This window comes from Oncorhynchus mykiss, chromosome 21, assembly GCF_057628025.1.
Source record: "Oncorhynchus mykiss isolate SJ-2025 chromosome 21, ASM5762802v1, whole genome shotgun sequence".
In the NCBI taxonomy this organism is placed as follows: Eukaryota; Metazoa; Chordata; class Actinopteri; order Salmoniformes; family Salmonidae; genus Oncorhynchus; species Oncorhynchus mykiss.
In genome coordinates, this window is record NC_143042.1 from 32,372,926 (window position 1) to 32,399,362 (window position 26,437).

General features: G+C 42.9%; 2 protein-coding genes across 10 annotated transcripts in view; both read left to right on the forward strand.

Annotated features, from left to right (window-relative positions):
• col4a6 (collagen, type IV, alpha 6) overlaps nucleotides 1-7,323 on the forward strand; it is a 165,273-nt gene extending 157,950 nt beyond the window's left edge. For all 9 annotated transcript variants that reach the window (XM_090214422.1, XM_090214424.1, XM_090214427.1 and 6 more), the window contains 7 exons: nucleotides 1,533-1,694; nucleotides 2,058-2,156; nucleotides 2,377-2,523; nucleotides 2,771-2,887; nucleotides 3,208-3,399; nucleotides 3,592-3,878; nucleotides 4,191-7,323. In XM_090214422.1, the coding sequence (XP_090070548.1) occupies nucleotides 1,533-1,694; nucleotides 2,058-2,156; nucleotides 2,377-2,523; nucleotides 2,771-2,887; nucleotides 3,208-3,399; nucleotides 3,592-3,878; nucleotides 4,191-4,448 (1,262 nt within the window). In that variant the 3' untranslated portion in view covers nucleotides 4,449-7,323. The remainder of the gene's footprint in view (nucleotides 1-1,532; nucleotides 1,695-2,057; nucleotides 2,157-2,376; nucleotides 2,524-2,770; nucleotides 2,888-3,207; nucleotides 3,400-3,591; nucleotides 3,879-4,190) is intronic.
• An 867-nt stretch (nucleotides 7,324-8,190) lies between these two features.
• ankrd46b (ankyrin repeat domain 46b) lies at nucleotides 8,191-17,916 on the forward strand. The gene is made up of 6 exons (XM_021577655.3): nucleotides 8,191-8,563; nucleotides 9,340-9,425; nucleotides 13,325-13,581; nucleotides 13,974-14,132; nucleotides 16,718-16,829; nucleotides 17,101-17,916. Exons 2-6 carry the CDS (start codon nucleotides 9,372-9,374, stop codon nucleotides 17,203-17,205), a joined length of 687 nt encoding a protein of 228 aa, XP_021433330.1. The 5' UTR covers nucleotides 8,191-8,563; nucleotides 9,340-9,371; the 3' UTR covers nucleotides 17,206-17,916.
• Nucleotides 17,917-26,437: the final 8,521 nt, after the last annotated feature.

Genomic DNA, 26,437 nt, shown 5'->3' on the forward strand with positions numbered 1-26,437 from the left:
CAAACCATTACAGACTACAAAGGGCAGTGACATGAGCCTACCAGACGAGCTAAACTACTAATACAGTCGCTTTGAGGAAAATAACACTGAAACATGCATGAGAGCACCAGCTGTTCTGGATGACTGTGATCACGCTCTCCACAGCCAATGTGAGTAAGACCTTTAAACAGGTCAACATTCACAAGGCCACAGGGCCAGAAAGATTACCAGGTAGTGTACTGCGAGCATGCGCTGACCAACTGGCAATTGTCTTCACTGACATTTTCAACCTCTCCCTTTCCGAGTCTGTAATACCAACATGTTTCAAGCAGAACACCATAATTCCTGTTCCCAAGAACACTAAGGTAACCTGCTAAATGACTTCCGACCCATAGCACTCACGTCTGTAGCCATGAACTGCTTTGAAAGGCTGGTCATGTCTCACATCAATAACATTATCCCAGAAACCCTAGACCCACTCCAACTTGCATACCGCCAAAACAGATACACAGATGATGCAATCTCTATTGCACTTCACACTGTCCTTTCCCTCCTGGACAAAAGGAACACCTATGTGAGAATGCAATTCATTGACTACAGCTCAGCGTTCAACACCATAGTACCCTCAAAGCTCATCAATAAGTTAAGTTAATAAGCATCATTAAGTTTGGCGATGACACAACAGTGGTAGGCCTGATCACCGATAACGACGAGACAGCCTATAAGGGGGAGGTCAGAGATGTGGTGCCAACAACCTCTTCCTCAATGTGATCAAGACAAAGGAGATGATTGTGGACTACAGGAAAAAGAGGACCGAGCACTCCCCCATTCTCATCGACAGGGCTGTAGTGGAACAGGTTGAGAGCTTCAAGTTCATTGGTGTCAACATCACCAACAAACTAACATGGTCCAAGCACAGCAAGACAGTCATAAAGAGGGCATGACAAAACCTATTCCCCCTCAGGAGACTGAAAAGATTTTGCATGGGTCCTCAGATCCTCAAAAGGTTCTACAGCTGTACCATCGAGGGTATCCTAACTGGTTTCATCACTGCCTGGTATTGCAACTGCTCGGCCTCCTTACTTTTATTTCTGATTTCTTATTCGTATTTTTTTTTAAATAAACTGCGTTGTTGGTTAGGGGCTCGTAAGTAAGTATTTCACTGTTGTATACGGCGCATGTGACTAATAGAATTTGATTTGATTTGATCAGCTGAGATTAGTCTCCTTATATTCCTCCATCTCACTTTCCTCCTTTTTCTTCCATGTTCTTCTCCTCCTTTCTACTCCTTTCTACTTTCCCCTCTATCTCTTTCCTCCCTACATCTCTCCATCTCTTACCACTCTATATCTATACCTAGTTTACTGAGTGTTAACATCTCCTCTCCCCTCTGTCCGTTCCTCCAGGTTGTCCTCTTCTCCTTCTCCTTCTCTCCATTTCTCCCTCTGAGTCATCTCTCATTCTCCTCCCTCCATCTAAATCCAATACTCTATAGACCTCTATACTGTAGCTGGTTCACTCTTGTGTTAATTGTTTATGGTCGGATCCTCCAGGTTACCGTGGTCCTCCAGGCCCCCCAGGCCCACCGGGGCCCGGTACAGCCCAAGGGGACAGAGGCGACTCTGGGCTCTCTGGCATCCCTGGTACCCCTGGTAACCGTGGAGACCCTGGGGGTCCAGGTGGCCCAGGACGGGATGGAAACCCTGGATTCAAAGGTATAGGGATGACAAATCAATGTACTGTAATATCCATCAGAATGTGATTCAAAAGCAAGGTACAGTGATGATGGCTCTCAGATTGAGGATGATTACCCTTGACGGTAGCCTTATAGACTCATAGGGTCAAATCATAGGGTCAAATTGCTTTATTTCAAGTAAGATTCCCGTTTGAATATCAACCTAAATTGGATGTTCATCTGAAACGTACAATTTGTCTGATGGGCACATTTGTTGACAACTCAATAAAGTATCAGCCAGAATTGGATGTTGATCTGACATTTTCTTACCCCGTAGTTGGTGTACCGCGTGTCTGATGGGGTGTGTTGTAAATGTTGTTGTTGTTGTTGCTGTGTTGCCCAGGAGAGAGAGGTGACTCTGGGTACAGTGGAGCATCAGGACAAATGGGCTTCCCTGGAGATCCAGGATACTACGGTGGGAAAGGACCCAAAGGAAGGAGAGGTGAGAGACTTATCCTTTTAACACACACTGATCTTGAAGATGAAACACTTGTCTTTGTCAATTTGATTAATTAATTGTAAAAAATGTATCTCTCATTTTGCGTTCTCTCTCTCTCTCTCTCTCTTTCTCTCTCTCTCTCTCTACCCCTCTCTCTCTTTCCCTATCCTGTCCTTCCTCCCCCTCCTATCCCCTCCTCACACTTCTCTCCCTCCCCCTCTAGGTGATACTGGTCGTAAGGGACCCCAAGGTATAACTTTCCCCAGGCCGGACATTCCGACACCCTATGGAGACATGGGAGACCCCGGGACCAACGGAACTCCAGGGTCCGTGGGAGAAGCAGGCAATCCCGGCATGCCAGGCAGGGGGGGTGAGTAGCCCACTTAGAACAGCCAGAGGCCAGGCAGGGGGGTAAGTAACCTACTTGGGACTATATTCACAAAGCATCTCAGAGAAGGAATACTGATCTAGGATCAGTTTTGCCTTGTGTGGATTCAGACTAACCACAGTCACCCCCTAATCCCATATCTAGGATCAGTTTACAGTACCCTGATCCAAACCTGACCCATTAGGGATTAAAACATGAAGTAACATCAGAACCTCCTCCTCTGTTCCAGGTCCTAAAGGCAGGCCCGGCGCGGTAGGGAAGCAGGGGAGGAACGGAGGGTCAGGCCTGGACGGACCTCTGGGAGACTCTGGTCCTCCTGGTTTCCCTGGACCTACCGGGTCACAAGGTGTGTGTGTGTGTGTGTGTGTGTGTGTGTGTGTGTGTGTGTGTGTGTGTGTGTGTGTGTGTACGCGCGCGTATAGTGCCTACAGTGTATTTGCCAACTGTGAGTATGAGTGTGTATCTAGAATGTCTGTATGTGAATCCGTCCGAACACACATCGACCTCTATACAACATGACAAGTCTTACATTGCTTTATAACCGCATCATAATGCATTATAGCCGGAGGTTTTAAGTAAAGTGATACCCAACATGAACCTGTACTACTTACATACTTCCTCCTCACTTCTCCCCTCCCCTCTCCCTTCCTCTCCTCTCTCACCCAGGTCTGCCCGGTAAGCCTGGACTGCAGGGTCCCACAGGTAGTGTGGCGCGCAGCAGGAGTATTGGCTACACTCTGGTGAAGCACAGTCAGAACAACCAGGTGCCCATGTGTCCTCAGGGCATGGCTCAGCTCTGGGAAGGATACAGTCTGCTGTATGTTGAGGGGCAGGAGAAGGCCCATAACCAGGACCTCGGTACGTCACACACACGCTTGCACACACGCGCACACACACACACACACACACACACACAAGGGCAACATGAGCAATTATACAATTCGGGCAGGCAGAGCGACCTAAAAAACTTGCGGCAAGCTCAACTTTATATCTCTCCTCCCCGACTCCCCCGTCTCTCCACCTCTCTCCCTCTTCTCCCCTCTCTCGCAGGTATGGCAGGCTCCTGCCTTCCTCGTTTCAGCACTGTCCCGTTCCTGTACTGCACGCCCAACGAGATCTGCTACTACGCCAGCCGCAACGACAAGTCCTATTGGCTGTCCACCACGGCACCCATCCCCATGATGCCGGTGGGAGAGGAGGCTATCAGCCAGTACATCAGCAGGTGCTCCGTGTGCGAGGCCTACTCCCAGCCTGTAGCTGTCCACTCACAGGACCTCACCATCCCCACCTGCCCTGCCGGCTGGAGGTCCCTCTGGATCGGGTACTCCTTTCTCATGGTGAGTTGGGGCGGGATTAAGGCCAGATTTAATCCGCTGTGCATTATAGAGCGTTGTCGCCCAGAGTGCCTTAAGCCAATATTCCTGCGTTTGCGATCACATTCATGGCAACCGCTTGAAGATGTCGGCTCAATCGTAAAATGGCCTTTAAATGTCAATCACGCTTTGAATCCTGGCCTATATTTGATTCTCTAATGAAAGCTAGTTCACTACCCAATAACTCCATAGTCTAAACCACCATCTAGAGACTAACACCTAGGTCTTGTCTGGTCCCCTCCTCTCCTCTCACTCTCTCCCAATCCCCCCATTCAGCACACTGCTGCCGGGGCTGAGGGCGGCGGCCAGTCCCTGTCCTCTCCAGGGTCCTGTCTGGAAGACTTCCGCGCCACACCCTTCATCGAGTGTAATGGGGCCAAGGGCACCTGCCACTACTTTGCCAACAAGTACAGCTTCTGGCTGACCACGGTTGAGCCTAACCGGGAGTTCGACCCCCCTCCGATGGACACACTGAAGGGAGGCAACCAACGCAGCCGAGTCAGTCGCTGTCAAGTCTGCAGCAAGATCTTGTAGCTGGGATAAGAGATGAAGATGGAGAGATGGGAAATGAAAAAGAGAGAGACTGAAACAACAAAGGAGAGGGTGATGATTACTTATCAGAAAGGAAAAGAGAGAGGTGGAGGTGGAGTAATTGAAATGGTAAAAAAACAAAAAAACTTTGACTGACTGAATTTGAGCACCTCTCCTGCTTCATCTAGGGGTCTCACTAGGAGGGTGAGGGGCTCCCGAATTAGCCGACGAGGGCCCTTCTGTGGGTTTATGATGCCCTTGTATTGATGTAAGACAGAAAGGGATGAAGAGATGAGCGGTCTTGTTCTAAACTAGATTATTACCGACAGTGGTGCTATACTGTGTGTTTTATGTGTCTTCATTTTGTTCTTTTCACGTTACTATGGTTATGTGTCTGAAAACATTCACGGCTACCTCGGAGAGTGCAACCCCAAACCACTCCTTTGGCCTGCACTAAACCGCTTTCACTTCCTGGGCTACATCCCAAATGGCCCATATAGTGACCTACCCATAGGACTCTGGTCCAAAGTAGTGCATTACATAGGGAATATGATGCTATTTGGGATGAATACGTTCTCTACCGTTACAACTACATGCTGTCATGAACCTAAGAGACCTGCTACACATACCTGTTAACTGCTATAGCTAGCCAGCCGCTTTTTATACTCAAACACATACACACACGTATGATAGCGATTATGTCTGCTTCAGTTAAGAGAAACAGTAAGTGTATTGCGATATATGCTTGTGGTCCTATTAGAAACCAATATGTTCTTTTTTTGTTGCTACCCTACCCTGGGGCTCAACTTGACAACAGTTTTGAAAAAGACAAATCCATCACTTTTCAAATATTAGAATGAGTGGCATAGACAGATCGAGTGAGGTAACGTCATCCCATGCCGAATCACTTGAAGAAATCGTCATACTTCTATTTATAGAAGATCCCATTTATGTGTATGTGAATGTATTGCAGTAATGCGAGTGCCTATAATTGGTATAAATCACAGGAGGCTGCTGAGGGGAGAACGGCTCACAACAATGGCATGAACGGAGCGAATGGTATGGCATCAAACACATGGAAACCAATGTGTCGCATGCATTTGATATCATTCCACTTATTCAGCTCCAGCCATTATTATGAGCCAGTCCTCCCCAATGAAGGTGCCACCAACCTCCTGTGGTATGAATGGAGTCAGTCTTTTCAGTTTAGCTACAGCGATGGAGGTTGAAGGTTCTAACCACCAACATCACCCCCCCCCCCCCCCCAATTTACTGCTGGAACACAAGCCATCAACACTGAACACACATGATTATTGTGACCATGTCATCTCCTTTTAAGGAGCACTCCATAATTTGAGTTTCCACCTACAGTGAGACCCTAATAGTGAATTGTGTCATTTAACTGTCACTGTGTTGGACAGATAACATAGAATTAAAGTAACTCAATGGCAGTTCCATGTTCCCAAGACCCAACCCTTTGTTTACAAATGCAGTTGTTAGGGGGGTTTCACACTTTGGGTGGAAACAGATATTGAATATTGCTACTTTAAACTCACCTCTTTCACTGACTGGAATGGGTGACCAAGCCGATCGATCGTACATTGCACCAAATCATGTTGGCTTTGTAATTATTTAGAACCATCATTTTCTCCATGGTTTCACTCAGGTTATCGAGGTGAGGAGAGTAACTATCTTCGCTCCATTTTTTGTGACCAAATTTGGGTTTTATAAAACCCTCCACCACCCATACTTGAGCCAAAACATACAAGTACGCAGTAACTGCTTGGAAGGAATCACAAACTAACAACAAACACACCACACACACATTTTCCGTTACAATATTTGCTGTTGGACAGAAGCTCACCATACATTTTATCAGAGCAAACGATGGCCTACTGTGTTGCTGTAGTCCCTATCTGCTCTCCTCAGTTGCTGTCATGTCAATGGATGCGTTCCAGTGCGACTACATTGCAGACGCCTGCGAGATCTCAAAACACTTGGATAGGTGAGTAATATATCAGCTAACCACATCATATGATCTAGCAATCTGACGCCAATGCAACGCCTGCAATGTAGGTGGCCTGGAACGCAGCCACTGATGTTAAAAGTGCTGGGTGACTTAAGTTGTAACCACTATGTCTAACACATAGGCCCATCTCTCATTGGTAGCCCTGAGTACATCTTTTTCAATTAGATTTTTTCTCATTTGTTGTTCTTTTGTCTGTAATCTAGATTGTAATTCTTATACTTCACTGTAATTATTCCCTTGTTCAAAGGTTATTTACAAATACATTATGGGGAAGATGATCTGTACATTCGATGATAGGAACGAACAAAAAAAACATTTAGGATATGTTTTATATGGAAATATATATTTCTATGGTTATATTTGAATGACACAAAAAGATAAAAACACATTTTTGTTGTCACTGTTTTGACACTGACCTCTGTTGAATATATTCCACTGTCTTAAAAGGAATTTTGAGAACCTGAAAAATAAATATTTTTCATACAAATCCACATTTTACACGTATAACAGAGATGTATAACTGCAATGATTATGCTACATTTTCCTCAACAGATTTAGTCAAAAGGTGCAGTGTTGTGTTCACAATGAAATAAAAGTATTACAACTAACACAGATTGAGATTGAATGAAGAACAATGAGTAGGATTGTTTGAGAGAAATTAAACAAAATGATATACCACCTATACAGATCTAGACTACAGTATGTTGTAAAAGGGTCCAAATTAAATATATGTTGTTTGATGTCGTGGAGTTACCATATTTGAAGAGTGCAACATACCTAACCTAGTAGGTACTTAACACAGAACGTGCTGTGTGCTTAACAAGACAACATTAAAGTATAACACTTTTATTTTGTCGTCATCTCTTCCGTGGAAAGCCACAGCAGTCATATTCGATTGTCAACCACAACATCATCAACAGTTTTTAACCACTCTTGGAGTGGGGGTTCATTTTGCTGCATTTACACAGGCAGACCAATTCTACTCTTTTTCTCCGGTTAGTGTCAAAATAGCAATTTGTGGAAAAAGAACATAATTGGGCTGCCTGTGGAAATGCAGCCTTTTAAGACTGCCACTGGATGGGGTAAATGCATCAGGTAAGACTATTTTCTTGTTGTATTTTGAGAAAAAAAATGTATGTCGTGTGTTGTGACCTTAAAATGTATTGCATTATGCACTCACTACTCTAAGTCTCTATGGATAAGAGTATCTGGTAAATGACAACAAAAAAATGGCAAAGTTTTTATGTTGAATTCCATAATGCTTTATATGGTGGGACAATTCTGGCTAGGTCAACTGATTTGTATATTAATGTATCTTTCCACAGTAATAATATGTGTAAATTTAAGCCTACTATAAATGCAATAGCAATTTGTGGAAAAAGAACATAATTGGGCTGCCTGTGGAAATGCAGCCTTTTAAGACTGCCACTGGATGGGGTAAATGCATCAGGTAAGACAATTTTCTTGTTGTATTTTGAGAAAAAAAATGTATGTCGTGTGTTGTGACCTTAAAATGTATTGCATTATGCACTCACTACTCTAAGTCTCTATGGATAAGAGTATCTGGTAAATGACAACAACAAAATGGCAAAGTTTTTATGTTGAATTCCATAATGCTTTATATGGTGGGACAATTCTGGCTAGGTCAACTGATTTGTATATTAATGTATCTTTCCACAGTAATAATATGTGTAAATTTAAGCCTACTATAAATGCAGATTGACTGATAGATCCGATTCTGAGAGAGCCTTCTTTCTCTGCCGCAAAAAAACAGGGGTGTATTAATTACGGGAACCATTTACTGTTTAGGAACCAAACGGAAGCAAATGGAGCAACGGAACGAAACGGGGAGGGACCGACCTGAATTTGTCCAATAGAAACTCTCGTTTGCGTTTTGCCATCGGAGTAAACGATTTATATTGCAAAACGTTTTGCAACAGAATCGGCGTAATGATTACACCCAGAGAGTAACCCAGTTTGCGCTGAGCTGTTGTAAAATCACAGCTGGTTCAGCATCCACCACAACAACACACTGCTTAGCAGAAAAGCGAATTTAGATTTTCTCCTCTGATTTGGAACACCTAAACAGGTAACTAGCTAACATCACGAACAACTGAATAAGCTCGACAAATGCTTGTTGTCACGTTATTACGAGTGTGTTAGCTAGCTAGCATCCGTTTGGTACTAGCTAGCTAGCTGGCTGGGTATGTTGGATCATGAAACGATTCGATGTCAAAAACGTTAGCTAGCTACAGTATTTAGTAGATATTTCTGTGTTGTTATACTAACAATGTGCCTACTAGCTAGTAAGCTAACTAACGTTAGCTACGTTACATAAACATATGAATATCAGTTAGCTAGCTAATGTCAAGGCAAGTTAACATAACGTTAGCTTTTGATTTTTATCTTGCCAAGACGGCAAGCTAGAGGAAAGAGGATACCTAGTCAGTTGCACAACTGAATGCATTCGTCTGAAATGTGTTTTCCGCATTTAACCAAACCGATCTGAATCAGAGGTGCGGGGTGCTGCCTTACTCGACACCAGTGCGTCATCGGCGCCCGGAAGCAGTTATTTTTGTGGATTTAACTACCTTGCTCAAGGGCAGATTTTTCCACATTGCCGGCTTGGGGATTTGAACCAGCTCCCTTTTGGTTACTGCCTCAGCACTCTACAGAGGCCTAAAAAATTAAACATTCCTGTCTCATTTTCTCATTCCCTCTGTCCATCCCTTTCTTCTTTCCCTCCCTCCTCTCTTCTTTCCCTCCCTCCTTCTTGCTCTTTCCTACCCTCCTCCCCGTTCCTTACTCATTCCTACCTCCCTCTCACCCTTCTCTCCGCTACCGTCCCTCCCTCCCCCTCTTCAGGTACGCTGGAATTTTCTGACACCCACTCGGACATGTCCTATGTCTTCATTAACGACTCGTCGCAGACCTCCGTTCCCCTGCTGCAGGTAGAGTCCAACACAAGGGGGCAATCCCAAATCGACTCCTAGACCCGATGCCCTATGCACTTGTGGAGATCTGAGAGGATTTGACCGGCGTAAACGATATGGTAATAGATCCACTTGCTCACTGCAAAAGTGGAAGTTTCACCATGTTGCTTACATCTGTCAAATCCTCTCAGATCTCCGCACGAGCATAAGGTGTAGGGTCTGGGGGTCAATTTGGGATTGGGCAATAATAGTGTATTCACTAGGAAGCAAACTGATGCAAACGGGACAAAACGTGGAGGGACCTAGCTTCCTGAATTTGTCCAATAAGAAACTCTCGCTTCTGTTGAAAAACCTTTTTGGTTGCAAAACATTTAGCTACAGTGTGCACGAATGAATACACCCCCAGTCTTTAAAGTTGATGGTTGCTAGGGTTGATAAAGTTATTAGCCTAATCAAAGTTGTTTTATAAACTGAAACATTTTTTTTTTTTACCAGCAAAAGTCAATAAAAGGTGTGCATGCAAAATAAACACATGGTTATTTATCTATTGTGGGGACGGAAAAGCTGTACATACTTTGAATCAAAATAAATAATTTAAACTTGTATTTTCTACAGCTGGATGGGATGAAAAATGCCACTAAATTGGGGGTTTTAAATGTTCAATTCCCAAATGTTCTGAAAGCCATATAGACACCATCAATTGACTATTATTGATCGAACTCATCCCGGGTTGCTATTGTAGTAGGACGATTCCAGCGTTATGGACATTACATTTGCACGCAAAATCACAACTTTAATGTCTCACAGAATGGACAAACAAAATGTAAACAAAACTTTTGATGTGTGTGTCTATAGTACCCCTTGGGGGGAGTGGTCCCCCCCTAAAAGCAGACCTCTAAATATTGGCATGTTAGTGAAATAAAGAAAATAAGAAGCATTATGGATGTTACATGAAATGGACAAGCTTTTTCAGGAGACTAAACATAATAGTAAAAGTAGTGAGTTTGTAAGTCTTAGATCAAAACATGGATAGCCTTTTCGAAGAAAATTGGGAGCCCCATAGGGCGGCGCACAATTGGCCCAGCGCCGCCCGGGTTTGGCCGGTGTAGGCCATCATTGTAAATAAGAATTTGTTCTTAACTGACTTGCCTAGTTAAATAAAGGTTTAAAAAAAACAATTGTGGGTAAATATACCATTTTTTTGTATTACAATTCTTCTAAAATATTGTGCAAAATATATAAATGAGACAATCTACATGTGCCTATACTAGGCTAGGTCGATACACATTATATCGTATAATGGGGTATATTTCGAAATACTGACGGTATGATTTTCAATACCATTTAAATAATAATTTATTATAAGTTAAGTATAACTATAAGAAACCTAAGATTTGTCAAATAAATTATATCCAGCTCAGGGATCCAGCTATGCATTTAGTCTGTTAACTTGTGGCGAGATGTCAAGATCAAGCTTCTTGGTTACAGCAGAAACATTCAATCCCCTCCTGGACCAAGATCCCTGTTGTCTTAATTGTTTTGTGCCCCCCCCCCCCGAAAAAAATACTCTGAACAAAAATTTTAACACAACATGCAACAATTTAAAATATTTTACAGAGTTACAGTTCATATAAGGAAATCAGTCAATTTAAATACATTCATTAGGCCCTAATCTATGGATTTAACATGACTGGGAATACAGATATGGCTCTGTTGATCACAGATACCATTTTAAAAAACAAGGTAGGGTCGTGGATCAGAAAAACAGTCCGTATCTGGTGTGAATACCATTTACCTCATGCAGCACAACACATCTCCTTCACATAGAGTTGAACAGGCTGTTGAATGTTGTCCCAATCATTTTCAATGGCTGTGTGAAGTTGCTGGACATTGGCGGGAACTGGAATACGCTGTCGTACACGTCGACCAGAGCACCCCAAACATGCTCAATGGGTGACATGTCTGGTGAGTATGCAGGCCATGGAAGAACTGGGACATTTTCAGCTTCCCGGAATTGTGTACAGATCCTTGCGACATGGGGCCGTGCATAATCATGCTGAAACATGAGGTGATTGTGGCAGATGAATGGCAAGACAATGATCTCATCACGGTATCTCTGTGCATTCAAATTGCCATCCATAAAATGCAATTGTGTTCATTGTCCATAGCTTATGCCTGCCCGTACCATAACCCCCCCGCCACCATGGGGCACTCTGTTCACAATGTTGACATCAGCAAACCGCTCGCCCACACGATGCCATCTGCCCGGTACAGCTGAAACCGGGAGTCATGACAACACTTCTCCAGCGGTGAAGACAACACTTCTCCAGCGTTCCAGTGGCCATCGAAGGTGAGCGTTTGGACTGCAGTCAGATCCTGGTGAGGACGACGAACACGCAGATGAGCTTCCGTGAGACGGTTTCTGACAGTTTGTGCAGAAATTCTTTGGTTGTGCAAACCCACAGTTTCATCAGCTGTCTGGGTGGATGATCTGTGACAATCCCGCAAGTGGATGTGTGTGGAGCTCCTGATCTGCCATGGTTACACATAGACTCGTCAGTCTATTCTTGTTCTGAGAAATTAAGGCTATTCCATACGAGAAATTGCCAAGAAACTGAAGATCTCGTACAGCGCTGTGTGCTACTCCCTTAACAGAACAGCGCAAACTGACTCTAACCAGAATAGAAAGAGGAGTGGGAGGCCCCGGTGCACAACTGAGAGTTGCAAAGAAAAAGCCATATCTCAGACTAGCCAATGAAAAGAAAAGATTAAGATGGGAAAAAGGACACAGACACTGGACAGAGGAAGATTGGAAAAAGGTGTTATGGACAGACAAATCTAAGTTTGAGGTGTTCGGATCACAAAGAAGAACATTCGTGAGACGCAGAAAAAATGGAAAGATGCTGGAGGAGTGCTGTACGCGATCTGTCAAGCATGGTGGAGGCAATGTGATGGTCTGGGGGTGCTTTGGTGGTGGTAAAGTGGGAGATTTGTACAAGGTGAAAGGGATCTTGAAGAAGGAAGGCTATCACCCCATTTTGCAACACCATGCCATACCCTGTGGATGGCGCTTAATTGGAGCCAATTTCCTCCTACAACAGGACAATGACCCAAAGAACAGCTCCAAACTATGCAATAACTATTTCGGGAAGAAGCAGTCAGCTGGTATTCTGTTTATAATGGAGTGGCCAGCACAGTCACCGGATCTCAACCCTATTGAGCTGTTGTGGGAGCAGCTTGACCGTTTGGTACGTAAGACGTGCCCATCAAGCCAATCCAATTTATGGGAGGTGCTTCAGGAAGCATGGGGTGAAATCTCTTCAGATTACCTCAACAAATTGACAACTACAATGCCAAAGGTCTGCAAGGGTGTAGTTGTTGCAAATGGAGGATTCTTTGACGGAAGCAAAATGTATTGTTTGAATTAAAAATAATTATTTATAACCTTGTCAACGTCTTGACTGTATTCCTTTTCATTGTATTATTATTATAATAAAACAAATTTGAAATGGAGCCTATTGTGTGCACATTCGGTAATACAACATACCGGTATGCTACAGAACTGGTATGAAAATCTGGATACCGCCCAAACTTAGCCTATACTGCCAATCCACTTTTCTGGACACTGGACGAAGTCCGTATATTTTGGGGGGCTTTCATTTGGAGAAAAAAATTGTTGATAAACACTCTTATCTTCCTATCTAAAATAGTACTGCCATGTATGACAAATGCATTTCCGCATATATTTTCCAATAGAATCTTAGCTAGAACACATGTCGTTAGTTAGATGGCCAATGAAATTACAACTTTTTGTTGTTGTTGCGGATGCTCAAGTTGACTTTCCCACGGAATTGCCCAGTAGAGAATGTGTTCTCAATAACTTACCTGGTTAAATAAAGGCAAATCCCTATCTGCAGGCCTGCATTGACGGGGACCTGCCTTTCGCCAAGCGGCTACTGGAGACTGGCTGTGACCCAAACATACGGGACAACCGGGGTCGTACGGGCCTGCACCTAGCTGCTGCCAGGGGGAACGTGGACATCTGTTGGTTCCTCCATAAGTTTGGGGCAGACCTCCTGGCTACAGACTACCAGGGAAACACAGCCCTGCACCTCTGTGGACATGTGGATACCATCCAGTTCCTGGTGTCCAACGGCCTCAAGATAGACATCTGGTAAGAGAGGGGCTGGGAGTTGGATTGAGGGGTTGTGGCTTTTATTTTGTTATTTTTTTAAGAGAAAGAGCTTGAATGCTGAGAGTGGCTCAAGTCTAGATATATCTGGTGAGAAAGGGAAGGAGGGATGGGTAAAAGCTAGTGTTGGAACGGTTCAGAGCCTTAGAGACAGCCTACCGTCTGACAAAATGTGCATTATCATGGACCATCCAAGACACATTAAACTAGCAAACGTAACAACCCCCCCATCCTGAACAATATTTTCCTTTACCCCATTTCTACTCCACGGGCCATGGGCTGATGCAGGACAGTGAATGTGGGCTTAACATCTGAAAGAAGCACCAGCACCTCTTTACAATCTAACATCCAAGCGTTCCCTTTCACTTTCTCAGTAACCACAACGGGTCGACTCCCCTTGTACTGGCCAAGAGGCGCGGGGTGAACAAGGACGCTATCCGTCTGCTGGAGGGCCTGGAGGAGCAGGAAGTTAAAGGATTCAACAGAGGAGCCCACTCCAAACTGGAGACCATGCAGATGGCTGAGAGCGAGAGGTGAGGGGGGGGGGGATTAGGCAACGCGAGTAGACTTCAAGCTGCGGAGTGAGCTTATGATATGATCTTAACTCTGTTACACCCATTCTAAGCTGGAGACCATGCGGATGGCAGAGAGCAAAAGGTGAGGCGGGGACAGGGTAGCACGAGGTGAAAGGGTTCCACAGGAGGTGACTACTGTAGTATGTGTGTTGCCGTTTCTGATTTTCACACCCACTCACAAGAGGGGGCAAGAGACTAGAACAGAAGTGCAGCATATAAAATATGGATGAATTTGCATCACTGTGTACTGGTTGTCAAACCTATCTTCAATGTCTCTCCGCTCCTCCGATAATCTCAGTGTGTGTATATATAAGTAATGTTACAGTCTATCGCATTTACCACCATCTCCCCTCTCTCCCCTCTCAGTGTGACGGAAAGCCACTCCTATCTACAGTACCAATCGAAAGTTTGGACACACCTACTCATTCAAGGGTTTTCATTTATTTTTGCTATTTTCTACATTGTAGAATAATAGTGAAGACATCAAAACTATGAAATAACACATATGGAATCATGTTGTAACCAAAAAAGTGTAAACAAACCAAAATATATTTGAGATTCTTCAAAGTAGCCACCCTTTGCCTTGATGACAGCTTTGCACACTCTTGGCATTTTCTCAATCAGCTTCATGAGAAATACTTTTACAACAGTCTTGAGGGAGTTCCCACATATGCTGAGCACTTGTTGACTGCTTTTCCTTCACTCTGCGGTCCAACTCATCCAAAACCATCTCAGTTGGGTTGAGGTCGGGCGATTGTGGGTGATCCGGGTGATCCAGGCTGCATCACATCCGGCCGTGGTTGGGAGTCCCATAGGGCGACGCCGGGGTAGGCCGTCATTTTAAAATAAGAATTTGTTTTTAACCTAGTTAAATAAAGGTTAAATAAAAATACATTGTCTTGGCCAGGTCAGTTCCCTGGTCAAATAGCCCTTACACAGAATTGAGGTGTGTTTTGGGTCATTGTCTTGTTGAAAAACAAATTATAGTCATACTAAGCTCAAACCAGATGGGATGGCTTATCGCTGCAGAATGCTGTGGTAGCCATGCTGGTTAAGTGTGCCTTGAATTCTAAATAAATCACAGACAGTGGCACCAGCGAAGCACCATCACACCTCCTCATCCATGCCTCACGGTGGGAACCACACATGAGGAGATCATCCGTTCACCTACTCTGCGTCTCACAAAGACACGACAGATTTCCACCGGTCTAATGTCCATTGCTCGTGTTTCTTGGACTAAGCAAGTCTCTTCTTCTTATTGGTGTCCTTTAGTAGTGGTTTCTTTGCAGCAACTCGACCATGAAAGCCTGATTCACAGTCTCCTCTGAACAGTTGATGTTGCAATGTGTCTGTTACTTATTTGGGCTGCAATTTCTGAGGCTGATAACTCTAATGAACCTATCCTCTGTAGCAGAGATAACTCTGGGTCTTCCTTTCCTGTGGTGGTCCTCATGAGAGCTAGTTTCATCATAGCGCTTGATGGTTTCAAAATTCTTGACATTTTCCAGATTAACTGATATCTTGAAGTAATGATGGACTGTCATTTTTCTTTGTATATTTGAGCTATTCTAGCCATAATATGGACTTGGTATTTTACCAAATAGGGCTATCTTCTGTATACCACCCCTGCATCACAACACAACTGATTGGCTCAAACACATTAAGACATTCCACAAATTCACTTTGAACAAGGCACACCTGTTCATTGACTACCGCGTGGAGCTGGTTGAGAGAATGCCAAGAGTGTTCAAAGCTGTTATCAAAGCAAAGGCTACTTTGAAGGATCTCAAATGTAAAATATATTTTGGTTTGTTTAACACTTTTTTGGTTACTACATGATTCCATATGTTATTTCATAGTTTTGATGTCTTCACTATAATTCTACAATGTAGAAAAGAAAAAAAGAAAGAAAGAAAAACCCTTGAATGAGTAGGTGTGTCCAAACTTTTGACTATACAAAACATTAAGAACACCGACTCTTTCCATGACAGACTGACTAGGTTAAAGCTATGATCCCTTATTGGGGTCCCTTGTTAAATCCACTTCAATCTGTGTAGATGAAGGGGAGGAGACGGGTTAATGAAGGACTTCTTAGCCTTGAGACCATTGAGACATGGCTTGTTTATGTGTGCCATTCAGAGGGTGACTGGGCAAGACCAAAGATTGAAGTGCCTTTGAACGGGGTATGGTAGCAGGTGCCAGGCGTATTGGTTTGTGTCAAGAACTGCAACGCTGCTGGTTGTTTCTTGCTCAACAGTTTCCCGTGCGTGTCAAGAATGGTCCATCACCCAAAGGACATCCCAGCCAGCTTGACACAACCTGCGGGAAGCGTTGGCGTCAACATGGGCCACCATCCCTTTGGAATGCTTTTGACACCTTGTAGAGTCCATGCCCCGAGGAATTGAGGCTGTTCGGAGGGCAAAGTGGGGTGCAACTCAATATAAAGAAGGATGTGCCTAATGTTTAGAATACTCTGTGTATATCAAGTTATGTCATGGTGGCATGTAAGCTAACCGTGGGCTACTTCATTCTCTCCCTGTCAGTGCAATGGAGAGCCACTCCCTGCTCAACCCCAACCTCCAGAACAGTGAGGGGGTACTGTCCAGTTTCAGGACCACCTGGCAGGAGTTTGTAGAGGACCTGGGCTTCTGGAGGGTAAGTAAGCACGTTGCAGCGTCACGGATGTTTAGCAGTGCAAGGAGACTGGACTTTTGTTCTGTCACATGCCGTACAAGCGTTTCTTTTGTCGGATTGATTAAGTTAGACATCTCCTGCTTAGCAACGGAACCTCTTTGCCAGAGACAGGAAGTTACACCGCAGACGTAGCCAATAAGGGGTCTTCAAAAATGACCATACTGTGTATAACCTGGTGTCTCAATTTTGGTGAAACTCACAATAAAGGCTGCTTTTCGAACTCTTGTTACAGGTGCTGCTACTACTGGTGGTTATCGCCCTGCTCTCCCTGGGCATCGCTTACTATGTCAGCGGGGTTCTGCCCTTCTCCGCCAGCCAACTGGAGCTGGTACACTGAGGAGGGAGAGAGGAACGGTCGGAACTGGGGCACAGATAGAGGAAGGAGGGGGTTATAAAAAAAGAGGACAAGAATGGAAGGTTTGGGGCAACATGCAAGGAAGCACTGGGGTTTAGATTGTAAAGGGGTGGGTGGATGTTTTAACTTTTAGATTCACTCGCGCACACATACGCACTCGCATAATTCCAGCAAAACATTCCCTTTCCAACCTTGGAGACTACTCTTACCTTAACAATCCAGCCCATTCTAGCAGAGGGCAGAGTAATGCTTGTTCTCATGTGATGTCATTGTGATTGACATGACTAGCCAGGGCTTGTTGTCCATATGTGATGGTTAACAGTGGCTTTTCCCCAGCTGGGCCACGTCCCAATGATCTCTCATTCCTCCTAAAGTGTGCACATGTTAACTTCCCTTCACTAATTTGAAAGCATATGACTGGTATATGAAATATGGCAAGAACTCCCAGCCAGGCCTCCACCAATCCAATGCTTTTAAATTTGTTATAAGGCGTGAATTAGTGTACACTTCAGGAGAAAGGAGATATTATTGGGCAGCACCCCGGAAGTCTGCATTTCCTGCATTTTGTACTATATATGTGTTCTATAACATTTGCTTTAAACATTCTCAATGTGGCCCGTTATGAATGAGAATCCACATCATTTCATGTGTTAGTAATCCCTATGACAAAATAAATGACTAAATCAAACTAAATATCGTACAGTGGTGTGAATTTGTCACCGTTTTCTTTTTCTGGAATACTCACATGGCTCTTTAAAGAATAACCCACAAAAAGAGGAAATATACACATCTGTAGTGCTGGAAAAAGTTGTCATACTTGAGTAAAAGTAAAGATACCTTTTTAATAGAAAATGACAAGTGAAAGTCACCCAGTAAAATACTACTCGAGTAAAGGTCTAAAAGTATTTGGTTTTAAATATACTTAAGTATCGAAAGTAAATGTAATTTCTAAAATGTAATTAAGTATCAAAAGTATAAATCATTTCAAATTCCTTATATTAAGCAAATCAGATCTAGTATTTTTTATTTATGGATAGCCAGGGGCACACTCCAACATCATTTAGAAACAAAGCAGGTGTGTTTAGTGAGTCGCCAGATCACCAGCAGTAGGGATGACCAGATGCTCTCCAGTGCGTGAATTTGACCATTTTCCTGTCCTGCTAAGCATTCAAAATGTAATGAGTACTTTTGGGTGTCAGGGAAAATGTATGGAGTAAAAAGTATATTATTTTCTTTAGGAATGTAGTAAAGTAAAAGTTGTAAAAAATATACATAATAAAGTACAGATACCCCCCAAAAAGTACTTTACACCACTGCAATTCTGACATCATGTGGTTTCATACTAATATTAAGTTACATAACTTTGCCTATCTAATGTAGTTGACACTATTCGGGTTTATAAGAAGAGGAATTGTTGCGTTGTGGACCTTTTTCCTAATGTTGTCACAATACATATTTTTCTGTGTTATGTTCTGTAGTTTTCTACAGTTAGTTTTTGTTGTATTGTTTTACTTGTATTTTAAGTTCTATTCATGTTAATATTACTTTCTTTTTTTTAAGTCCCTTTTTGTTTTAACGATTTACGCAACACGGTCAAACGGTCTTACAAAGAAAATATTTTTGGTTTATTTCCATTCTTACTGTTAAAAACACGTCTCTTTCACCCACACTTCAGTTCAGAATTTCCCTGTTAATGATAATCAAGCTAGAACTATTGTGTGGAATTTTGCAAAGAGCAAAAATCCAACCGAAATACAACCAAGTGTGTAGAGTTAGCCTGAGTGCCAGTCTGTTTCTGCTGTCTCGCCAACTCCTTTATGGAACTGTCATGCTGTTGCTTGATGATGACTGCAATGAAGTTGACAAGAGCACAAACAGATCTGGGACCAGGCTAGTGTAGATTGGCATGGGAATGGATGTGTCATGTCATGGTCCCTCTTCCAACTCCATGTCGAGTACACAATTAACTGTAGAGTAAGTAGCACCTTGATTGTGTGCCTTTTGAAAGAAAAATAAATACATGTTTGCTGCATTTTGTGTTCAGTTAGTTGACAGCTTGTTAAACAGCGGTAGGCTACCAAATAGAAAAACTTTGTTTTCTGAAGATTATTCTAAATATTCTGTTTTTATGATTTTTTTTTGCCATGTCAATTGTAGTATATAAATACAAATAAAAGAGAATCAAATGATTACACAATTACCCTATTGCTAACAAAAGACACACAAATAAAACTAAATTGCACAAGAAGAGAACCTGATTTTTACACTATTGCACTTCAAACATGAAACACACAAACTAAATTGCACAACTAATTGCATTAGTACTGTACAAAGGTAGAGGTGCGCTATTTGATAGATTCCCCCCGCTCCCCCTACCTCTGGGTTTCAATGGGGAGACCTGAGGTCAACCTACCACCGCCCCCCTCCCCATCTCGTACTTCTGAGTGGGAGACCTTCCCAGGCAGTAGCCTGCCAAGCTCACAAACTAGAATCACAGTCCCACACGGTGACATGATATCATTGATGTGCCGTGCAAATGAGCGATAGAAAACCGATTGTGCAAATGTCACCATTCGGAAAATACAGCTCTGAAAAAAATTGAGACCACTGCAAAATGATCAGTTTCTCTGGTTTGACTATTTACAGTGCCTTGCGAAAGTATTCGGCCCCCTTGAACTTTGCGACCTTTTGCCACATTTCAGGCTTCAAACATAAAGATATAAAACTGTATTTTTTTGTGAAGAATCAACAAGTGGGACACAATCATGAAGTGGAATGACATTTATTGGATATTTCAAACTTTTTTAACAAATCAAAAACTGAAAAATTGGGCGTGCAAAATTATTCAGCCCCCTTAAGTTAATACTTTGTAGCGCCACCTTTTGCTGCGATTACAGCTGTAAGTCGCTTGGGGTATGTCTCTATCAGTTTTGCACATAGAGAGACTGACATTTTTTCCCATTCCTCCTTGCAAAACAGCTCGAGCTCAGTGAGGTTGGATGGAGAGCATTTGTGAACAGCAGTTTTCAGTTCTTTCCACAGATTCTCGATTGGATTCAGGTCTGGACTTTGACTTGGCCATTCTAACACCTGGATATGTTTATTTTTGAACCATTCCATTGTAGATTTTGCTTTATGTTTTGGATCATTGTCTTGTTGGAAGACAAATCTCTGTCCCAGTCTCAGGTCTTTTGCAGACTCCATCAGGTTTTCTTCCAGAATGGTCCTGTATTTGGCTCCATCCATCTTCCCATCAATTTTAACCATCTTCCCTGTCCCTGCTGAAGAAAAGCAGGCCCAAACCATGATGCTGCCACCACCATGTTTGACAGTGGGGATGGTGTGTTCAGCTGTGTTGCTTTTACACCAAACATAACGTTTTGCATTGTTGCCAAAAAGTTCAATTTTGGTTTCATCTGACCAGAGCACCTTCTTCCACATGTTTGGTGTGTCTCCCAGGTGGCTTGTGGCAAACTTTAAACGACACTTTTTATGGATATCTTTAAGAAATGGCTTTCTTCTTGCCACTCTTCCATAAAGGCCAGATTTGTGCAATATACGACTGATTGTTGTCCTATGGACAGAGTCTCCCACCTCAGCTGTAGATCTCTGCAGTTCATCCAGAGTGATCATGGGCCTCTTGGCTGCATCTCTGATCAGTCTTCTCCTTGTATGAGCTGAAAGTTTAGAGGGACGGCCAGGTCTTGGTAGATTTGCAGTGGTCTGATACTCCTTCCATTTCAATATTATCGCTTGCACAGTGCTCCTCGGGATGTTTAAAGCTTGGGAAATATTTTTGTATCCAAATCCGGCTTTAAACTTCTTCACAACAGTATCTCGAACCTGCCTGGTGTGTTCCTTGTTCTTCATGATGCTCTCTACGTTTTTAACGGACCTCTGAGACTATCACAGTGCAGGTGCATTTATACGGAGACTTGATTACACACAGGTGGATTGTATTTATCATCATTAGTCATTTAGGTCAACATTGGATCATTCAGAGATCCTCACTGAACTTCTGGAGAGAGTTTGCTGCACTGAAAGTAAAGGGGCTGAATAATTTTGCACGCCCAATTTTTCAGTTTTTGATTTGTTAAAAAAGTTTGAAATATCCAATAAATGTCGTTCCACTTCATGATTGTGTCCCACTTGTTGTTGATTCTTCACAAAAAAATACAGTTTTATATCTTTATGTTTGAAGCCTGAAATGTGGCAAAAGGTCGCAAAGTTCAAGGGGGCCGAATACTTTCGCAAGGCACTGTATATGTGTTTGGGTAAAATGAACATTTTTGTTTTATTCTATATACTACTGACAACATTTCTCCCAAATTCCAAATAAAAATCTAACAGCTTACTACACAACATACACTTAGTATTACTTTCTTAGCTACAGTATACATATCTCCCTGGAATATTACATAATTTATGCAGCAGCATACAATACATTTTTGGACTCACCTTGTGCTGTGCTCACTTGAACAGGAAGGTGATGTGGCAGTCCTTCATGGGCAAATGTTGTCCTTAAAGTCTGGCATTCTCTGGATTTATGGTGCTTTCAAGACAACTGGGAACTCTGAAAAACACAATGTTGAATCATGATGTTAGTGATCTTCAGGTCGGGGATCTAGAAAGAGGCCAGAGTTCCCGACATGGAATTCTGAGTTGAATGACCATTCAAAACATATTTTCCCAGTCGGAGCTCGTTTTTTCCTAAGTTACCTGTTATCTTGAACTCACTGAAGTCTGAGATTTCCCATTTCCGAGTGTCCAGTTGTTTTGAAAGCGGCAGAAATCATGCTGGATGGACAGCATGGCCAATGTTGAATGTTAATCCTTTTAAACTTGGAAAGGAGACCCTTAAACCCAGAATTGGACCACACATCCACTCTACTGACTAGCAGGCTAGCGATTGTTTTGCAATGCTTGCAGTTAGCCACTGATTCCTTCCAAACCACTCATTGTTGGGGCCTCTCGAGTAGCTCAGCAGTCTAAGACACTGTTTCACAGTGCTAGAGGCGTCACTACAGACCCAGACTGTCTCACAGCTCAGACCCGTGAGGTGGTGCACAGTTGGCCCAGCGTTGTCCGGGTTAGGTGAGGGTTTGGCTGGCTGGGATGTCCTTGTCCCATCGCGTTCTAGCAACTCCCTGTGGCGGGGCGGGCGCATGCACGCTGACCTCGGTCACCAGGAAACAGTGTTTCCTCCAACACAGTGGTGCAGCTGGCTTCCAGGTATAGCGAGCAGTGTGGCTTGGCGGAGGATGCATGGCTCTCGACCTTCGAGTCTGAACAGGAGTTACAGCGATGGGACAAGACCGTAACTACCAATAAGGGGTAAAAAGTACACACACAAAAAACTCTAATTGTTCAATTTGTGATTTCCAACTTGTTGTGTATGGCCGATGTAATGTTTATGGCCGATGATCACCGATAAATTTTATCTGTAATTTCTCTTCATATCACAAGGATTGAAAAGGATTTGCCAGTAGATTGTTGACTTGATTCATCATGATGACTGCTAGCTAATATTTTGAAAGTGTGATGTTGACATGTCCAATCAAAGCTACTGTAGATATAGTGTGATTTGACATTTTATCTGTAGCCAATGACCTTGAGCCTTCTTAGATGGGCACTTCTAATGTAACTCTATGGCAGCAGCCAAGGGGCTTGAATCTTCGAGCTCTCCCTGTAGATATTGCGTTGATGTAGTGTCCCCATGAGTGACAGAACACTGAGCCAATCACGGCGCAACTAGAGAACATTACCAACCTCTAAGCGCCGTATGCTGCCCAACCACCACAGAAAGCACTGAGCTAGACTCCCACCGAAGGTGGCTCCCCTGCCTGTTCGGGTGGCGCTCGGCGGTCGTCGGCGGCGGTCTACTAGCCACCACCGATCCCTTTTTCCTTTTCTGTTCATTTGGTTTTATTGGTTGCACCTGTCCCTTATTTTGTTTCTTGATTTATGTCTATTTAAGCCTGTTAGGCCCGCCTATGTTCGTGCGGGATTATTTTCTGTTAGTCGGGGTGTGCATGTTTGTGTTCCTGTCCGTTAGTGCCCTGTGTTGGGTCGGACTATTTTTCTGTCTGTTTATCGCCTATGGTTTTTGGCGTTCGTGTGGGAATCCCAATAAATACGGTTTTCCCCAGTATCCTCTGCTCTCTGCAATTGACTCTGCACCCACCACTCCAGGCTATTGTGACAGCTAGGCTGAAACACCTGCATTTGGGAGCTGCCTTATTCAAGAAAGCAAAAAAGAGACCATGTTTGTACGCAGCTTTATTAACTCAAAGATTAGTATTTTTTTACCTTGTTTCTCAAACTGATACATGACACGTATTAATGCCAAAATAACATTCAAAACATGCATAAAATGGGTTTATATATGCACACAGGCACCACTGGATACACCCTATATGTTTAATAAAATCAGCTATATGCATTGAGCTTGTCTGACGCTTTAAGCCTGATGAAATAAGACAAATGCCTCAAGAGGGCGCCAGAGATAAGCAGAATAAAAAAAACTCAGCTGACCCAACTACCCTCCCGCTCCAGCTGGCTTTCTAAGATTCTGCCATTACTCTGTAAAAAACAGACTTCCTTTGCTTGCTGTTTGAGGTGAAGAAAACATTACTTTGAGAAATACTATCAGATCCCCAAATGGGCACATTTATATGCCTTCATTTACGCCAGGCCAGGCAGCCTACAGGTCTACTTCTATGCGTGCGCGTCCTTACTCAATACTGACAGGAGCACTCCAAGCAAAAGACAATGACTAAATTGACAAAACTCATAAAAGGAATGAAATAAACCAAAACTTGTTTCTCACAAGTGTAGCATATGTTGTTCACTCTGCAAACAATGTGTCCACTCAGACAATGAGAATGGGAAGACTGGAATAATAATATTGAATGCATTCAAATAAATTACCTAAACCAAAGTAACAACATTGTAGATTAGAATTTATAGGAATTAAAGGTAAATGAACTACTGGTGATATATGTTATGGGGAATTGATATACACTAACAAGCAAAGCAAACAATTGACACAATGAAGTTATGAAACAACCATGTCAAAACACTACAAGTCATTCATATGGAACACTGTTTGGGTTGTAGGCCTACCGTGTCAAAACCATATATATACATATATATACAACCTAATACAGGGCCTTCAGAAAGTTTTCATACCCCTTGACTTGTTGTACATTTTGTTGTGTTACAGCCTGAATTCAAGTCGAATTTAAAAAAATTTAAAAAATCTCACCCATCTACACATAATACCCGACAATGACAAAGTGAAAATATGTTCTATTGAAATATTGAATTTACATAAGTATTCACACCCCTCAGCATGTTAGAATCACCTTTTCCTGTGATTACAACTGTCTTTCTGGTTAAGTTTCTAAGAGCTTTGCAAACGTGGATTGTAAAATACTTGCACGTTATTGTTTTTACTCTTCAAGCTCTATTCCATTTATTTTTATCCTAACAACAAAAATCCCTTACCGATGAAAAGCATACCCATAACATGATGCAGCCACCACCATGCTTGACAATATGTTGAGTGGTACTCAGTGATGTGTTGTGTTGGATTTGCCCCAAACATAACCCTTTTGTATTCAGGACATAGAGTTAAATTCTTTGCCACATTTTTTTTCAGTTTTACTTTAGTGCCATATTTCAAACAGGATGCACGTTTTGGAATATTGTTATTCTGTACATGCTTCCTTCTTTACAATGTGTAATTTAGGTACGTTTTTAAAACCATGTCTATCTTTATATGGCGTGAATCTGAAGACATCGCCACATTTCGTATGCCAAAGCAAAACCCGTAGTGAAAGACCCCAGAGACCTGACCACTGCAGCTGAAGATGACTGTAGGCCTACCTCATGCAAACAACCAAGGCTTGAGTTTAATCATTCAGGAGGACAGGCTTTAACCCAGGATAGCTGAACAAGCATAGAATCCGGAATTAGAATAGTAATTGTGTAGTGAACACGATGGGAGACAGAGAGCTTGTTTCAAGCGCAGGGCGCAGAAGGTGTTTATTTGTAAAGGACCACAGGAGGAGGCAGGTAGCTGGGTCCAGGGGCAGGCAGAAGGTCATACACAGGGGGTCCAAAAAGGTAACAGTCCATGCAGGGAAAGGGCTAGTGACGTCGTCCGGGAGATCAGGCAATAGGTTGATAACAGGAAATCCGATAAAGTACAGGCAGGGAATAGGCGTCGTTAGTGAGGCAGGCCAAAGCTATCATACAAGGGAGGATTAAATTACGGGAAAACCATAGCTCCAAAAAGGAGTGCCACAAAACAAACAGTACCTCACAATGATGGGGTGCAAAGAACTGAACTAAATAGTGTGTGATAATGACATACAGGTGTGTGAACAGATGATCAGAATTCAGATGATTGGGTTCTGGAGAGTGAGTTGCGTTCAGGGGATCTACGTGTTTGAGAGTGTGAGTTGGAAGCAGACGTTACAAATTGAATAAGATCTCTATGTGAACAAGCTTGGAGCTGGGTATGTAGTAGAGGACATTCTGCCCTTTTCCACGGTAGAATCTTTCATTATTAGGTTACTTATTTGGTGTATAAGCCTACATAACTTAAGGTTGACATTGAGTGAGGGCGTGCAGCATTTTGGGGTGTAATGCAAAAGTAATGTAACGAGCAATGTAACAGATTACTTTCCCCATGGAGTAATAAGTAAATGAATTTGTTATTGTTGAAAAGTATTGAGTAATAGGTAATATATTACTATTTTGAGTAATGACACCAACACTGATTACACTGTTTTCCTTTTTCTTTCCAAAGCTTCTTAATAGGACTGAACCAATGTCTCAGGACTTGCTATTCCATTTCTTCCACAGCGTAGAGTACTTTACCCACTTTTGGAGAGAATTTTAGAATCGATCTCTCTATTCTCACCAGAAAAACAAGGTGGAGGTGTTTTGGCTTTCTCACTGGGCCTGGTTTTTCTCTCACTAACTACCTGGTAAAATAGGCAACACTCTGAGACCACACTGGGCTTTACTCTGAATTTGATTTATTTTACCTTTATTTAACTAGGCAAGTCAGTTAAAAACAAACTCTTATTTTCAACGACAGATTTGTACCTTGTCAGCTCGGGGATTTGAACATCTTTTTTACCCCCCCCCCCACCCCCCCCCACACACACACACACAAAAGAAACCACTAACCAAACAAATA

Bases quoted from the DNA above. Each gene is read 5' to 3' on its own strand.
- ankrd46b (XM_021577655.3), top strand. From the start codon at position 9,372: ATGTCCTATGTCTTCATTAACGACTCGTCGCAGACCTCCGTTCCCCTG. The intron at 14,133-16,717 runs GTGAGGGGGGGG...TCTCCCTGTCAG, and splicing joins CAGATGGCTGAGAGCGAGAG to TGCAATGGAGAGCCACTCCC. The intron at 16,830-17,100 runs GTAAGTAAGCAC...CTCTTGTTACAG, and splicing joins AGGACCTGGGCTTCTGGAGG to GTGCTGCTACTACTGGTGGT.